This window comes from Lepidochelys olivacea (genome assembly GCF_965140295.1).
Source record: "Lepidochelys olivacea isolate rLepOli2 genome assembly, chromosome: 2".
Lineage (NCBI taxonomy): Eukaryota > Metazoa > Chordata > Testudines > Cheloniidae > Lepidochelys > Lepidochelys olivacea.
Genome location: NC_140412.1, coordinates 141,326,909 through 141,345,701, shown reverse-complemented (window position 1 = coordinate 141,345,701; position 18,793 = coordinate 141,326,909). Strand labels below are relative to the sequence as shown.

The 18,793-nt window shown below is 37.4% G+C and overlaps 1 protein-coding gene across 1 annotated transcript in view; it reads right to left on the bottom strand.

Annotated features, from left to right (window-relative positions):
* CTNND2 (catenin delta 2) overlaps positions 1–18,793 on the bottom strand; it is an 867,924-nt gene that overhangs the window by 412,186 nt on the left and 436,945 nt on the right. Inside the window, exon 3 of the mRNA XM_084621097.1 lies at positions 14,041–14,153. Within this exon, the coding sequence (XP_084477223.1) occupies positions 14,041–14,153 (113 nt within the window). The remainder of the gene's footprint in view (positions 1–14,040; positions 14,154–18,793) is intronic.

Below are 18,793 nucleotides of genomic sequence, written 5' to 3'. Positions count from 1 at the left end.
TAAGATCCCTGCATCTAGAAGTAGCTTGATTAATAGGTATTATCTCCAGTTTACGTATTTGGAAAGATTAAGTCATTGTTTGGGTAAAGAGGGAAGCAGACTGGGAGCGGAAGAGGAGAATAATGTGTGGTTTAGACATTGTTAAATCACCATCTCTCATCTACATTGGGGATTTTTGCACCAATATAGTGACACCAATTTACAAACAGCTTTTCCCAGTGAATTCTACCCCAGTTGGAATCAGAGGTGAGCTAAGTTTTACAGCATTGTAGCATGTCTACACTAAAGATTCGAGCTGGTGTGACTGCATCAGTGCAAAAACTCCAGTGTGGGCAGGGCTCGAGTCTCAATTTCCCCATTTCACAATTTGACAGAATGAAACTGACCTACTTCAAAATACAAGCATGTATGTAAAATGCACTGATTTAAACTTTGTCCAAGCCATTGAAGTCAACAGAGTTTTATGGGGAATAAGTGAAGGATTTAGCCAAAAATATTCATGAGAACCATCAAACAATTGTCTTTTTTGGAGAATACAGTGAAATCTCACAATACGCCTTCCCCCCAATAATTTACCCATAAAACCAGTCTCTCCCTAATTCTGAAATATATCCTCAGTTTTCTAAAGCCTCATCCATACTTAAAAGGGGTGCCAGAACAGCTATGTCAGTTAGGCTGTGATTTTTTTTTTATACAGACCTACCTATGCCAGGAAAAGCCAAGCGTAGAATATAGTTATACCGATAAACAATAAATCCCAAATATTTTTCCTAAGTAGATCCTGTAAACTTAGAACTAACTTAGTAGCTGTATCTGACCAAATTCATTATAATTATTTAATTAAACCAGGGGATATTCTGATGCAAGGCGGCTGTAAAATTCTGTTCCACTGAAGTGGACAAAAACTGACACCATTGACCATTTTCTCCCCCAAGATTACTCAGAGTGAACTATTCTGAGATTTTGCAGAGTGGACCATCAAAGCCTTCCCACTATAGTCTCTTCTTTTTAAAAAAATCACAACACTATACTTTATGTTTTGATTGTGGCATATTTTCTAGAGATCCTTAAATTTTAAAAAAATCAGTGAAAAAGGACAACTTTTTCATGTATATTTTCCCCATTTTTGACCAGTTCTAATGTTTTCTTCTAGCACACTTTCTTTCCAGTGCTGGCCTGCACCAATCTGATAAGATCATGCCCTCTGAATTGTTGAAAAATTGCATGCTTATACAGCAATAGAGTAGGCCCTTTGGCAAAGCTTATCTTACTTGCTCTGCATTTTAACCTGGCTCCAAAAGTATGTTTTAACAGGATCCTGTACTTCATCAAAACTCAAGTAATGCATGACCTTGGCCTGTACAAGATCTGGACCTGTGTTACACAGAACTACACTTAGATACTGATAACAAATGTTCCCTGGTTAGTCTACGGAGGTGAACTTCTTTATAAACTGATGTCTTACATGGCCCATCCTCGGCTTTTAGTATAACATATTGACCAGGAAAACTAAATTGGCATGCTGCTAGAAAGAAAAACCGTTTCAACAGTGTTCTAACTACAACATTTTCAGAGCTAGAGTAGAGACTGAGCAACATGGATGAACATAAACAGGAGTGTGAAATTTCCTTCTGGCCCCTCAAAATGTTTTCAAAAACATTTTTCCCTAGAATGCTGGAAGGCTGAGCATGAGTCTGTGTCATGTACTGAATTTAAATTCATCGGACCTGTGGCTGGTATGATTTGAGTATAAGGCAGAAAATATTTTGGTCAGATTCTTTGCCCTGACTTCCTGCTTAGCACAGAAAAAAAGCAGGAAGAAACTTGCCCTGAAAAGGAAAGTCAAGGATTCCTGCATTTGCCAGCAACTCTCACACTCTCAGCCGTGTTAGTCTGTATCCGCAAAAAGAATAGGAGTACTTGTGGCACTTTATTTGAGTATAAACTTTCGTGAGCTACAGCTCACTTCCGATGAAGTGAGCTGTAGCTCATGAAAGCTTATGCTCAAATAAATTTGTTAGTCTCTAAGGTGCTACAAGTCCTCCTTTTCTTTGTGCCTCATTTGTTATTTGCAGTGTTGTGGTAGTCATGTTGGGCCCAGAATATTAGAGAGACAAGGGGGGTGAGGTAATATATTTTACTGGATCAATTTCTGTTGATGAAAGAGAGAAACTTTTGAGCTTCAGAAGAGCTGTGTGTGGCTTGAAACTTGTCCCTTCCACCAACAGAAGTTGTTCCAATAAAAGATATTAACTCACCCACCTTATCTCACACATTTGTTAAGCATTTATGAAACAGGGTGCATAATAACTTCTCTCCACAACAGAGTAAACTACTTAGCAAAGGTGAGGAATATCTCATGTGAGAACTGCTTTAGGTGTGTAATTTTATTCGTCTCTTTAAAAAGGAAATATGTCCTTAATGGTTTTATTTTAAATAAACTTGTCAATGAATTCAGTGAACAGATTCCTTCAATCATCTCTTTCTGAGCTACAAACACTCAAGAAAGAAGAAAATCTTCAGCAATAATGTACAACATACTTTTAGCTTATTCAGCTCTTGAACTACTGAGTAAACAGACATTTCAGCAAGGGCTAGCCTGTGGGCTTGTGCACTGCAGCATTACTGTCAACAAATTAGCCAAAACCTCCTGTGTCTGCTGCTGAAACACCAGTCTACAAGCTTTTTAAACTCTACCATCTCCTGTATGAAAGAAGTTTCAACATTGTATATCAGTTCATGCTGAGATGAACAAGAGACCCTTGTTCAGTGAAGAAATTATATTAGTTATACAAACTAATGGTGCAGTGTTGACATTCAAGTTGGCAACATTCTAAGTACAAGAGAATTTAGTTATATGCTGCACTACCTTGGGCAATAGGAAGTAGTCACCAATGTAAAGAAATGTCTGTAATAAGCAGAATTGAATGTGTCTGCTTGATAAGAACCAAATGCAATTTAAATGTAGAGTAATCCAAGAACTAATTTTTTTGTTTCTCTGCATAAAAATTTCACTTGAAAGTTTTATTGTTTTCTAAATGTGAGGGTCTTGATCAAAATCTTAAAACACAAATGATTGTATCATGTGACCATAATGACTTGCAATATAATGTCATTAAAAATATGTCCTACCCACTTTGGGTCAAATTCTGCCCTAGAATCTACAGCTCCTATTGATTCCCACATTTGTATGCATTTGCATGCACAGTTGACCACAGAAACAGACCATTCAACAGGTGGTTTAACGGACAGGGAGTAAATTTAAAGTGATAACAGAATTTTTTTTTTTCCACAAAGCACACATTTAGCCTGTGGAATGTATTGTCCCAGCTATATAAGAAGAAAGACAGGATACAATGGGCAGGGTTTCATTAAGCTGCAACTTTATTCACTTAACAAAAACAGAGGTGTGGGGGTTGTCTCCCCTCTGTACCAGACTTCAGGAGCCCCAACCCCTGCTTTTCCCAGCTTCCTCAGGAGATACCTTCCCCTAAATCCACTTCCAACTCATGTTTATTAGAGAAACCTATTCTTTCTGTAACAAGTACCTGCACACCTGCCACAAGGAGGCACCAGCAACTAGCTTGACTGCCCGGGGCTGATCCAGGGTGGATGAGAGAGAGAGAGAGAGAGAGTTCCTTCTGGAATGCAGTATATAAATACCTCCTGTCTGCCCAGTGCACAGGGTGGGTCAATGCTCCACCTCATCCAGCCACTTCCTGTTCCCACATTGACTCCAGTCACTGAAGACCCTTTTTTCCCTTCTTTCACAATCCAAATGCAGTGGGGACACTTAAATGGCACTTCTTCCACGACATTCAGTGGCAGTGAATATATTGCCTTAAGAAAACACAGAGGTGAAGAATTTGGCGGGACAGGATTTAAAAAAAAAGAATTACACAGTCAGCATAATAATAAGAACTTCTATAATTCGGATCAACTTTTAGAAGAATTTTAGAAAGGGTATAAACTGTTATGCTTCAGGGCATGACCCAATTTCTAATGGAGTTATAGAATAACCTGCCTCCAGGGAAAGTTTCTTCCTAAGTGCCAGCTGCAGGTGTATTTTGCACCTTTCTCCAAAGCATCTAATACTACTGATCCCTGTCAGAATCAAGATATTGGGTTAGATGGATCACGGGTCTGAGCTGATAGGCCTGTTCCTAGGTCCCTAACCTGACTGTTTTTGTTCCTATGCACACACTGTCTTATTTGAACTTTAGGATAACTACTTAAATGTAAAAAGAAAAGGAGGACTTGTGGCACCTTAGAGACTAACCAATTTATCGGAGCATAAGCTTTCGTGAGCTACAGCTCACTTCATCGGATGCATACTGTGGAAAATACAGAAGATGTTTTTATACACACAGACCATGAAAAAAATGGGTGTTTATCACTACAAAAGGTTTTCTCTCCCCCCACCCCACTCTCCTGCTGGTAATAGTGAGCTGTAGCTCACGAAAGCTTATGCTCAAATAAATTGGTTAGTCTCTAAGGTGCCAAAAATACTCCTTTTCTTTTTGCGAATACAGACTAACACGGCTGATACTTAAATGTAGAAACCAAAAACGGGGGGGTAGGGGGGCGTAAATTTTAAGGGCAAAGTAAACTCATATGAAGCTGAGAATAAAAACAAAACAAAACAAAAATTAACCAGGTCATCTGATAAAAAGCAAAAGTAAAGCCATAGATTTACACACAAACTGATTTAGCTACATGGAACACCTTATTGTGACAGTATGTGTTTTATTTCTCTTTTGTAAAAGGATTGTCCTAAAAATTATAGATGTTTCTAGATTTTATTCCCCAATGCTATCTAAAAGCAATACATCATCTACAGTTTAGAGATTGTCTTTTATGCAGCCCATCTTTTTTTCCCTGAAATTATTCCTAATGATTCTTCTCTCTGGGTTTTGTTGTTCTTACAGTCTCATATTAAAAGTCCACAGAGAAAAAAATGGAGAGCATATTCTTGGTACACCATGCCTATTGTAACTTTAAAAAAAACACTATCTGAAGCTACTAATATTTTCATATTAGACTCAAAGATTGCTGTCAGCATATCGTATTTTAGGTTTGTCTACATTTCTTATCAAGGTTTAATTTTAAAGTATCTTTCAAGACATTTTATCTTGCCATTTAGCATGTTCAGAAGCTAATACTGGTTGAAAAAAAGTTATATTTTCAACAAAAATACAGTATTAAAATACGTAATTCATTTATGCACATTGCTAGTACCTAAATATATGTTTAAAAATCAGCAGCAAGCCTTTAGCATATGCTTGTGCAATTCTGATATAAATGAGATTTGTTATCCACATTTGTTGTCCAGAAAGCTTCCTTCTCAAGTGGCAAATTATGTTTTTGTGGTTTTTTTAACTGTAAGCAATGCACACAAGAAATCACTTTTCACTACATAGGTTACAATGTATTGCACCTATACTTGATTATTTTTCTAGAAATCATGAACCTTAAGGATTTAGCTATCAAAATTAGATTTGCTACACAATTATCTCAACAATCTTTCAGTGGTTACAAAAATTATACATTCTTTAGTGAATCAACATTTTTCCCAGTAAACAAATTGCACAACCTATACATCTCCAAAAGAGGCAGATATGCAATTTAGACATAGCCCAGGATACTATATACTAGAGTATATGCTTAACAGAAATTATTTCCACAGAAGCCACTAAAATCATATGATATATATGCTACTGTGAAATGCAGAAACCCTGATTCATGTACAAATATAAATGCTTCTGGCTTCTTTACGCCCCAAAAAGCAACATATTTCTCATTTTTTATATTTTTTTCAATAAAAATTTACTTTATCTGTGCAATGATTTAAAAAAAAATACTTGTAATAATGTTACAATACTCAGGAAATATCTATAGAAAACTCAAGATAAAAGAAAAAATAAGTAGATATTTTGCTTAGGAAGATTTGTGCAATGAGCTTGGGGAGAAAGGCATCTGCCCTTCCAGCCAAATGGCATTCTCAGGTGGCTATGCAGCTCTCATTTAAGGCAACTGGAGCTAAACATGTACCCAAGATCAGAGTTTAGTCCTAAGAGTTGTCTTAATATTTCCATTTTAGTTTTTCAGTTGAACAGCTTACTTATAGTATGGGTATAAAACTGTATCTAGAGAAAACAAACCAAGCTCAGCAAAGAACACGAGATCAGAATTTTGCACAGATAAAGAGAGCTGCTTGCCCATGCCTGTAATTGATTTTTGCATGCATGTATTGATCCAAATCATAACCACATGGTGCTTCACAGTTGAGCTGTAGGCATAACTTTCAACCTGCCAAGGCCCAAATGTGTGAATTACACTCAAAATGAGAACAAGATACAAAAATGAGGATAGAAAGGATGTTTCTTTAGCCTGTACGTTTCCTAAATCTGCAGTTTCAAGAACACATGCTTATATTATTTATAATAAGAAACAATGAAATCACTATGAGGGTGATGTCCATTTGGGTCTAAATGAATTGCATACCTCATCAATAAATACAATTTAAAATTATATTCACGGGCTGGGGAATCTTTTTGTTCATTCTCATCTTGTTTGTCAGATATCCCAGATGCAGACTCTTGTGATAAGATGTCATATAAGGGAAGATAGTCCACGTAAGGTAAGAAGAATATTTTTGTTGAGACAACTCATACTTTGACTGGCTTCCTGTTTAGGTTATGACTGACAGACACAGCAGCTGCAAAAGCCCTCACACAGAGCAGGTAGCCAGGAAGATCACTGACAAGTCAGGCTCTAAAAGTGACAAATACCCAGTCAGTACCTCAGACAGAGCTAGTCCTGCTAACACACTGAACAAGTCGTCACTAGAGATATCAACTCCTGTATCAACAGCTTGTGCAGAGATTGAATAATTCAACTATTTCTAAAAAAGTATGCTCTGATAGGCTATGTCCACACCTCAACTGATAGTAATATTTTAACATGTTAACTAATTTGATTATTAATTCTAGGGTGTACAGGACACAAACACTGGTTGTGTTTAACCCCAGGCAACAGAGTTCTATAAAATTAGCAAAAACATGTATGTCCTGGAGCAAATATTTGTGTTAGTGTCTATATTAGAATGTACAATAGTGTACATTCATGTGTGTTAATAATAGAATCATACAATATAGGGCTGGAAGGGACCTTGAGAGCTCATCTAGTCCAATCTCCTGTGCTGAGGCAGGACCAAGTACACCTAGATCATCCTTCCCTTGGAAACCTATTCCAGTGTTTAACTATCTTTATAGTTAGATTTTTTTCTCTAATATCTATCCTAAATCTCCCTTGCTGCAGATTAAGTTCATTAATTCTTGTTCTACTTTCAGTGGAGTGGGAGAACAATTGATCATCATCCTCTTTGTAACAGACATTAATATATTTGGAGTCTGTTGGCAGGTCCCCCCATTCAGTCTTCTCTTCTCACTCTGTCTTTTCCTTTTTCTTCTTATGTCCAGCTGTTTTGGGGTTTTTTAGCCTTTCCTCGTATATGTTTTCTAAACCATTTTTTGTTATTGTTGCTCTCCTCTGGACTCTCCAACTTTCCCCCATCTGCGAGCATGGTGCCCAAAACCAGACACAGTACTCTAGCTGAGGCCTCACCAGTGCCGAGTAGAGCAGGACAATTATCTCACATCTGACATCAACACTCCCTTTAACACACCCTAAAACGATATTAACTTGTTTCGCAACTGCATCACATTATTGACTCATATTCAAGTTGTGATCTACTATAATCTCCCAGAACTTTTCTGCAGAATTACTGCTTAGCCAGTTATACCCTATTTTGTAGTTGTGCATTTGATTTTCTTCCTTTCTAAGTGCGTGCTTTGCACTTATCTTTATTGATTTTCAACTTGTTGATTTCAGACCAATTCACCAATTTGTCAAAGTTGTTTTGAATTCTAATCCTGTCCGCCAAAGTGCTAGCAACCCCGCTTAGCTTGGTATCATCCACTATTTTTTAAAACATAGTTTACACTCCACTGACTGAGAAATTAATGAAAATATTGAATAATACAGGACCTAGGCCAGACCCCTGTGGGACTCCACTAGATATGTTCTCCTAGTTTGACAGTGAAATATTGATAACTACTCTGAGTACAGGTTTCACCAGTTTTGCATCTACTTTACATAGTTTCATCTAGACCACATTTCCTTAGTTCGCTGATGAGAATGTCATGTTCCCCCAATAAAAGGAAGGTACTAAGTTTGCCCTTCTCCAGTCTTTTTTAAAGACTATGATAAAAATTCAAATGTAGGCATACACTCAGCTGCTGATATGCCTTGGTGCTGGGTGCTCAATCCCCAAGGAACAGACAAGATTAAAAAGAAACAAAACAAAAATCTTTTAAAATCTTTTGAGATAATTATTTCAAAGTGTAAAAAATAATGAAAATGTTCACAGTATTAAAATATGCTGATTACAATCAGTCCAGTTTGATTATTTCTTCATGATCAGAAAGATATGCTGAATAATGGACTAACCCGACTTCAGAAAATGATGACATCATTGCAGAAATCTGCATGTACTCACTTCTCCTTTTTTTTTTGTAAACAAAACTAATTTTAAAAAGTGAGTTTTTAAAATGTCCTTTAAATTTTAAGTCGCAGGCACATAAACAGCAAAAACTGTAATTTCTGATTTTGACTCATTTCTACCAGATACTTTTTAAAGATAAAGAGTGTTTTATCTTTGGAGATTAAAATTAGATTTTTTAATGAACTGTTTAACTAGAAGGATTCAGTGTTAATTAAATTGTTTCATTTAAAAGAGTTCAGCTTCGTCAAAACCGTGGCTTTCAGACAAGGATCCACAGCAAAAAGGATTTTAGCTCTTTTTACACTTGTTTAAGTATGATTTTGGAAGCAAGGGACAGTTTCAAAAAGACCTGTTTCATATATTTAGAATACCTTAAATACTATAAAAAAGAAGCGTACAATGCACTCACTCTTTTTCTCAAGATTTCATTCTGCTCCATTGGAGGCCTCATGATTCATCCACCTGGGAACTGCATTATTACCTCCACTATGATCCTACCTTTATCCCTCAAGTACATTTTGAAAATGTTGTAGAACAAATGGTACCCCATTGCAAAAATGTCAGGGAGTTTACTTAAACACACAATATCATAATAGCTGTAGTTCTCTACTGCTTTTCTATCTCACAAATATTTGATCATGAGGAACATTATTGCTGGAGAAGTGGGGTACATATAGACTTTTACCAGCGGTTTAAAAAATGCTTTAACTCAACTGGCTATAGAAAAAATTGAAAACATACCAGATAAAGAAAGTGATGTTGAAATTAACCCACACAGCAGATTTATGGCAATTTTTAAAATTACTAGCTTGAAGTTTTGTTTCTACAGTTTTCTTTTTTTCAGTATTGTCTGTACAGGGTGATCTCCCTTCCCTTCTCAGATTTTTGTCAATGTGGGAATTCCAAGCTTGGCAGGGAAGTGGAGGAGAGAATTTCAGAGCTGTGTTGATTCTACACCTTCCCATTTCCAGTGTCCCACTCTCCTTCCTTGCAAGCTTTTAACCTCTGCTTTCACTCCTACTCTCATTGTTACCTCTGTATCCCCTACCCATCTCTGTATCTCCTTTGGTCCCCTTTTACTCCCGTTTCTTCCCAAGAACAGGGCTCATACCCACCTCTACCCTCTTCATCTCTGTATTCTCCTTTTGTACTTCACTCTAGTAATGGGGGTGTGTGTGTGTGTCTGTATGAGTGTGTGTTTGTGGGTCCTGCAATCCCCAGTGTTTGCTCCTTCTGCATTCCACCTGGTAGCACCTGCTACATACACAGCCTGGCTCTGTCCTCTCCCTCCTCTAGCAATTTCTATTTTTTAGTCAGACAAAGTGCTAGAGTGCCAGGCTTATTTGTGGACAGCAGGAAAGGAGGAGTGCAGGCACCAGGCCTTGCAGCGAAAAGGTCCAAGTGCTGTGAACAGTGGAGGTGGAGAGGGATGGTTACTACACTGCCTTCTATGAAGAGTTGAGCAGAGAAGGTGCAAGGGGCTTCTTTCTCCTCCCTCACTAGGAGGAGAACCCCTCAAAGATGATTCTGTTGATGAGTACAAAGGGTTCGTCTGGGCCCTCCTTACTGGGATGTCTAGGAGGCTGACTCTGGTAAATGCCCAGTCGCCCAGCAGCCCAGGCCAGGCCTCCTGCTTTCTTAGAGAGGCATATTGTGCTAAGGACTATTTCCTTTTAGTGACATAAAATAATAAAAGTCAGTACTTCTATAACAATTTTCACCTACAGATCTCAGAGTGTTTCATAAAGGAAGCTGTCCCCAATTTACAGATGCGGAAAGTGCTGCTCAGGAAAGGGCTCTGGAGAAAACATAATACAGACATTGGGCTATATGAGCTTTCCCAAATATTCCTCGTTGCACTGGAGAGAGGGTAACTCGTAATGCAAACCTTTTCCCGGGTCCCCCGCTGACTTGCCTGCTCCTTCCACTGTCCCACCCAGTCCCCTCCCTTTTCCTCAGCATAAACCTCAGTCCCATGAAGAAGCTGCCACATTGTCTGTATTCAAAAAAAGGTTGGTGTCTTGGAGGCTGAGCCCTCCTTTCATGCTCGGTGATAGCAAGGCAAAAATGCACAAGAGTCTCAGAGGATTATTCTGCGTCCATATATTTTACATTTTCTTGGGCTAAAAAAAAGATTTGTCATAACCTAACCACAACAGTAACAAAAAGAAAATGCAATTATTTGTAACCAGGAAACTTTCCTGTCAATTCCACATGTAAAATATTCATGCAGTGGAAACAGTTAATGTAGCTCAGGACTTCAGTCAGCTCCTTGAAATTGTCCTCACCACCTTCCTTTTCCCCTATCAGTCAATGCCAAAACTCTGAATGCCCTAAAGATATTGTTTAAAATCGTATCACCAAAAAATGTACCTGTTAATGGGAGCTTATCCAATGTTAATTGTAGATACTTTTATAAAAGCATTAATCCAATCCCAACTCAAATCTATAATCAATCAGCTTCCTTATAGGAATTATCATTTAGTCACCACGCCCACGAATTTACTTCAAATGATTTGGATATTGAAGGTTTGAGACACTTTGAAATTAAGTTTCATTACTTTGTTTTGAAAAGCTGCTAACTGCCCAGAGCATCATTATAGTTGTAGAAGTCATTGCATTAACAGCAAATCTACAGGAGAAGGAACCCTTGTGGGATTTCAGTTGTGCGTAGTGTCTTCACCACTAATTCAAGAGAAAATCTATCAATATCTGAATTAATGACGACCATCAGTCTTGAAGACCATTACATACAAAACGGAATCAGTTTCAGTCTGTTTCTTTACAAATTTGCTCTTAGTGTTTGAAGGAACAAAACAAGAAGGTGACATAAACTAAATTATTGAAATCACATGCTGAAAGAGTAATTATGATGTGAAAAACATTTCTCTCTTTGCAGAATAGTAGATATTAAAAGGCAGTATTTTAAGTAAGCCTCATTCTAGAGATGATGACCCCTAGATAGACCAGATACTATAATGTTATCATTTTGTGGCATGTATGATTGCACTGTATTTTATCTAATGTAGCAATTCTGCCTACTCAGATTTTGATGTCTCTCTTTAAACCATTATTGAAACTAGAAGGACAAACTGAAATATGGATGAATTATCAATAAGTGTGAACTCCACCCACGCTTACGTCATTTCATGTTTGACTTGACTTGGAAAAAAGGATTTCTATTTTTTTTAAGCTAGAACTAAGAAAAATGAAAGACTTTTATTAAGTGCTCCAAATAAAAACAAGAAAGATACAATGCCACAGTCTAGAATATTGTTTAATTTCATATGAATGTGCTAATTCTGAAAAGCTTGATTTGATGTTAACCTATTAACTGCCTGCTTTGGACCATGCAATTTCAAATATTTTTTTAAATACTCTAAAACCCAGAAACTCTAAATTTTGATAAGTAAAAGGTATCTGGGGCCAGTGACAAATGTTGAAAACATTTTAGATGAAATCTCTTGAGTTGGTGCAGCTATTAACATTTTCCCAAAACAAATCAACAATTACATTCCCAAACTCCTTAAAAGATTGAACAGTCTCTTTTAGAGATCTTTAAATGATCTGGGGGTTGTTGAGAACCCAAGAAGCATGACTTAAACCCCCCATCTTCTATCAATCATAGAAACCAGAGCATTTTTTTATACGGTGATTGTCTGGAACACTTAGAAAATAATGTAATTCTTTCAATGTAGTTTAGGTAGTTTTCTTGAAACCAAACACTAGCATACTTAAACTTTTCAGATATTTCATTTTGAATGAAAGTGGCTTTCTATAATTGAAATTATTGGGCTAAAATTGGGCTTTAACCTTGAGGAGAGTTGTTTTGGAGTATAAAAAAGGCACTTTAACCTTTAGAAAAAAAATCAAAATACTTACCTTTGTTTAAAGCCAATCTCACTTCTTGCCACAGCTTAGTTGGTGAGAGACTTTTTTAATTATTTTAACTGAATTGCTAGACTTTAGCTCCTTTAGCATTTTACTAATAAATGATTTCAGAGGCTTCCTGTGTTCCCTGCAAAACAACCATCTTCTTGACTGAGGTGTAATTTGAATTACTTGAATTGGGGAATAGTTATTCATACAGTAATGGATTTTTCTGAATCTTTTTTGGTAAAGTCTAACAAAATTCAAAACAGAATGACATGTCATGCTTGGTCTTCTGTATTAAACAGATATCAGCCTTATCATTTTGGTTTATGGACAGTGAAGTAGATCTGCATCTGGATCCAAAATAATTTTTGACAAAACTAATGTTTCACACTTTGTAGAACTGGTTTTCTGTTGAAATGTATGTGAACACAGACTATCAGAAATCATGTCTTCTTGATTCTTCAGTATGATTCAAGCTAATACATCATAGGTGTGTATGTGTGTGTGTGTGTGTGTGTGTGTGTGTGTGTGTGTGTGTGAGAGAGAGAGAGAGAGAGAGAGAGAGAGAGAGAGAGAGAGAGAAAACTGAAAGAACCTACCCTTTGTTACCTTCAGCCATGTAGAGGCCCAAATCTACAAAACCTTATTAACATAAATAATCCTACACATTTCACTGGGATTAGTCATATGAGAAAGGGTTTGAAGGATAAGGCATTTAACAACAATAACCTAAAACAAGTTTCTTCTACTAAGATTGCTCTTTTAAAAAATAGGTTCAAGCCTAATCAAATATGTGTCAAAACACCCTAACTTTGATATGCCAATTTATGGTTGTAATTACTTATACTAAACTTCTTGATGAAAATTATGTAATGTATCTAATAACTTTGCTATAATAGAGCACATGCAAACAAAGCCTTAAAAAAGGAAATTGACATTTGTATAATTAAGTATTGATGTTACAGAACAGTGACTTCAGTAAAGTCCACTAAAATTCTCTCTATATTTAAAATAATATGTTAAATATTCTTAAATTGATTGTTGAATTTGGAGAATGAGGGGTGGGTGGATGGTCAGAAAACATGTATGTTTCTGTAATTACATGTGTGTGCTTATGCATGTGGAGTAAAGTGTCTTGGCTGAATTTTCAACCTTAAGATCACTGTCTGAAGTATATAGATTTCATAGTCATCATGAGTAGACATCTCTGTGGCCACACTGTCACTACAGTCTGAAGGTAAAATCTTGGCTTTACTGAAGAAAATAAGAGTCACTGACTTCAATGGGGCCAAGATGTCACCCCAGTTCTTCAGATTTCCAATAAAAAAAAAATACTTCAACTGATTATAGCAATTACTTCATTTCAATGCCCCTATAGTTTTGGTGCTGAAAATTCTGCTACCAAACCATGCCGTAGATTCATCATCTTGTCATATCAGACGAAAATAAAAAATCAGGTCACTTAATATAAATTTTCAACTGTCTACCAAAAGCTCACATTCCCTGGTGTGTAATTTGTCACAAGAAGATGATCAATACAATTTATTATCAACAGCAGTTCATTACAATGACAGACAAATGAGCAATTCGTACAGTACCTAATGCTGCTCATGCTTCCAGTCTCTGATCCAAGCTTACATCTCTCCAGTTGGCTGGCTACAATCTGGCGTTCAGCCTCAAGTTCTCGAGTCAGTCTCTCAAACTGCAGCTCCTGAAACAAAACAAACATTCACTCAATGATCTTTGCAAGAATCAGAAAGAATTTCAGTGCATGTGTCAAATTATAGCATTTGAAATAAGTGTTACTATGACACTTCTATGAAAAGCTTTCCCCCTCTCTTTTTAACATATTCACAGTCCAAATGTATATGATAACACCTGCTGGTTCACTCATAATTCTGATCATGTGCATTATAAATGGAGTTAGTTTATTTAGGGTGAAATTTTCAAATGAGCCTAAGTGACAGACTCATGTCAAAATTCCCTCCTTAGTGCATATGTTTTTCTTAATGGTGGTGTAATAGGTTTTCACTAAGCTGACACAAGGATGCTAAAACAAAAGGAGCAATTTTTTACATTTATTAAGACAGCTAAGGGATCTGTAGAGCGTAATACATGGTGATGAAATCTTTTGTACTCAGCTAAATATTCATCATGCAACATAACGTAGTATAGACTGGAAAAATAAACTATAAGATAGATGTAAGTATGTTTTTATTGGCCACATATACTTTAATTTCAGCATCTTGGTGTTCTGTTGGAAGTCAATTCTTGTGATTTCAGAGCAGCCCCTTGTTAAAATCCTGCCAGTAACTGATGGTAGGGTTGGGGTAATTTCCCTGATTCTCTGGATATTACCAAACTAGAGATATTACCAAACTGACTTAGCCATAGAGTTCATAAAATATTTCTGATTTTTTTTAAAATGCAGCAGATTGCATCAAATGTAAGCCCCCCCCCCCAGACATCCAGCTCCCGCAGAGCACCCCAATAAAAAAAACACATTACAAGGTGACAGATTTCAGAGTAACAGCCGTGTTAGTCTGTATTCGCAAAAAGAAAAGGAGTACTTGTGGCACCTTAGAGACTAACCAATTTATTTGAGCATGAGCTTTCGTGAGACAGTGGGGTGGGAGGAGGTATTGTTTCATGATCTCTGTGTGTATATAATGTCTGCTGCAGTTTCCACGGTATGCATCCGATGAAGTGAGCTGTAGCTCACGAAAGCTTATGCTCAAATAAATTGGTTAGTCTCTAAGGTGCCACAAGTACTCCTTTTCTTATTACAAGGTGAGTATACAATAAACACCCACTACAAGATTTTCAGTTCTCCATGGGCTGTCCGAACATGTAGAGTACTCAGTATATTTTTCAAGAACAAAGACTATTTCAGCAAAGTGCACTTACGATAAGTTTGTCAAGTTATGCTGCCTTTTGTCCTTGATTATGGTTATGAGAAAGCTAGTGTAGGTGGCTGGCCCTTTAATGGGAGGTAGGCCCAGCCTCACCTGTGACAGATCAACTCTTTCCCAGCTAAGACTGATCATCCGAGGTTCAGGCGATTATAAAAGCCAGCAAGTGGCTCAGTGGAGTACAGAGTTGCCAGAAAAGCACTGGATTGTGGGGGAAGAAGAGAGACACAGGCTGAGGCAGAAAATGTTGTGGGAATCCCTTGTTAAAATACTGGCAACACATCACTGGTGAATCTGTGTGTTCTCATGTACACAGTCTCTCTCTCTCACTCACACACACAAAAGCAGAAACAAACAAATGCAACACTATCACACAACAAGTAGTTTGTGTGATGACTATTCAGTCGCTTGCACTGCATTTACCACTGTAGTATCCCACCACATTACACTTAATATACAAAACAAAACAATAACATGTTTGAGCCACCCTTCTGGCTGACTCAATAAAAACACTGCACCATTATGCACACAGAGGTCCCCCTCTCTCTGTCTTTCATAATGGTAACTAATTGATAAACCGACTAATTAAAAGCCTGGTTAAACAGAATCACTTTTTAATCAAACCCTGAAGATTGCCATGTTCTGTTATAGCAATCAGTTACACTGATTTCTAAAATGGAAGAGCCCTAACCCAATGCTTAGTATAGATCTAGACTCCTATTCTGGGAAAATATGAACTTTTAGCACTGAAAATAAGAGTCCCTAAATTCAATCCTGAGCTTCCCCAATCAACAGGGTCTAGCTGTATAGATCACTGAACTCCTGTGGGGAAAGATCCCCTCCCCTGCATTGCTGTCCAGTAACCCCCTTTGGCTGGTTAATGGAGTGGTGTATGATGGACTACAGAAACACACTTGCCTCCAGTCTTTATAAAAAAAACAAAAAGTGCAGAACTGAGCATTTGAAAGTGAGAAGGAAATGACAGAAGATTCAGGAAGTTTCATCCTTCCTTCATGTTGCCTAGCCCCCAACCCCAGGAACCAAAAGCAATCTGAGTGAGATTACATTTCTCTAATCTCAGATATGGTTCACTTCCGTTTCCAAGGTGATGAAATGATGAGGCTAGTTCTTATTTTATCCAATTCAGTCTGGTCACCTGCCCTTATATTTCGTAATATTGGCACAGAATAATGTAAGCCCTGCATATAAAATGAGGCAGGATCTCAGCACAAGGTGAGAGTGGCAGGATGCATACCAAGTGTCCTTCAGATAGTCACTGACATTTGACGGAGGCCATTTTAAGTATTTGGCACTCAATTATTATTCCACTTAAGATTTGCCTGAATATGAATACCACCAAAATAGCCAGATTGTGTAAGGAGTGAAACCAAACTGATCATCTGTTGCATCACTACCCATATAATATGTGTTTAAATTCCATAAGTAATTGTGTATGAACACCATAACAATGACCAATGACAACAAAAGTTACTTTGGTTCTACTACTTAGGTGCCATGCTTCACCCCAGAGGTTGCTGCATCTTAGTGACAGATGAAGTATTTTTAAAGTAGTATATGCAATTTTTAAAACATCTTCGGTCTTTAGTAGAGTTATGCTAGGGGTGAATTACAATACTTATTAGACAGTCTAAAAATTGAAATTAACTTCATGCTTATAGAATTCCCACTAAAGTCAATGAGATATGCATGTGCATATCTGAGGACAGAATTTAGTCCCATGTTACTGGGCTGTTTATTTTAAACGTGGAGGGGTTATTGTGTTTGTGTGTATTTAGATTTTTCTCTGACTTTATTAAGTCAGATTTTTATAGTTGCTTACTTTATATACAATATTTATTTATTTGCTTACCTAGTAGAATAAATTATCCAAGAAGCTGAAAAGATTGTTGATCAACTTTGCAAGAACTATGTCACAAGACCTGAGCAATATATTATTCTTACTGCAGAGTTAGATTTAATACATATTTTATTTAAATGTTTGGGAAAATAAAATCATAATAACATAACACAGAACTTTTTTCTACTTCCTACTGCGCTTGCATAGTGGGTGAGAGCACTTCAAATAATGAGATACTTTGAATTCATAAAATAAAAAAACTTACCATTATATAATACAGAAAGTTCATTTTTTCCAAATAAAAATTAAATTACACAATAATTATTGTGTAGTAACTAGGATACGTATTCAGACAAACGTATATACCTTTGAAGATGAGGAGCTTTGTTCTGAAACTTGACACCTTAGAGGGAAGTTGGCCAGTAATTGAATTTGGTTTGGCTTATTACTCAAGGCTCATTCTCACCTGCCCAGTGAGAGAAATGCACAGATAGCCTTATGCCTTTTCAGAGAAAGTATAAGAAGCAACGAAGACTCAGGACACCAGTATTTTGCCTGCCAACAATCTCCCTCCTCCATCCCTTTCCCAGCCCTACCAGTAAGGTTCCACAGCCAGCAAGCGTGGATTAAGAGATCACTTGGTATTAATCCATCAGAATTGCAGGGCTGCAAATGTATGTTCAAACTCATGCAAAACTTGATAAACAGTTTTTAAAAAGACAGGATTTGCCCTTTCTACCTATCCTTCACCACATAACTGCTACACATGCCTCCCTTCTACACTGGAACTCGGTGCTTTTACACACTTGCCATCTTATAGCACCTCCAGCCTTCAGCACTACCTGCTGGTCAGGAGGCCTTTTTATAGCTCTGACTCAGACCAGCGCTGTATCTCTTCACCTTCCTGCAAAAGCAGGTAAAAGCAACAAGGGGATCATGACAAAAGAGATTGCTTATTTCAAGGAAATGGATGTCTGATGCCATTGACACTTCCTCTTGCTGGGCTCAGCCCTATCTACACTATAGTCATTTACTACTATTTCTATTGCTGTTATTCCACCATGCTCCGGGGACACCCATCACTACTCCAGGGAAAAGACTACTCCAGCTCCACCCATTCTCAGGACTCAACAAGGTTACAGCCCCAAAATATATCCAATAGACCTGCCCTGGCTGGATGACACTGCAAGCCCTGTGCTGGTACATCTCATCCCCTCAGGATATTCAGAAAATCACAGATGTAGAAGGCCGGTGTTGCTGCATTCCTCTGCTATGCAACCATCAAATGCAAAAAAGATGCCTCAGGCAAGACAATTTCATTTGAATTCATATATATGACAGTAGAAATCAGCGCCAAAGATAACACAGACTTTATGCCCATTACAGACCACCACAGACTAATGGATTAATAAATGGAGCTCACTGATACTTTGTCAGCAATGGTGGTGACTTGTCATCTGGGGAGATTTCAGCATGCATACTGACAAGGTCGCAGATGCAAAAGGCCAAAAACTCATCTCCTCATTTGCCTGCCTAGGAATTTCACAGGTTAATTCTGGTCCAACCCACACAACTGGTCAC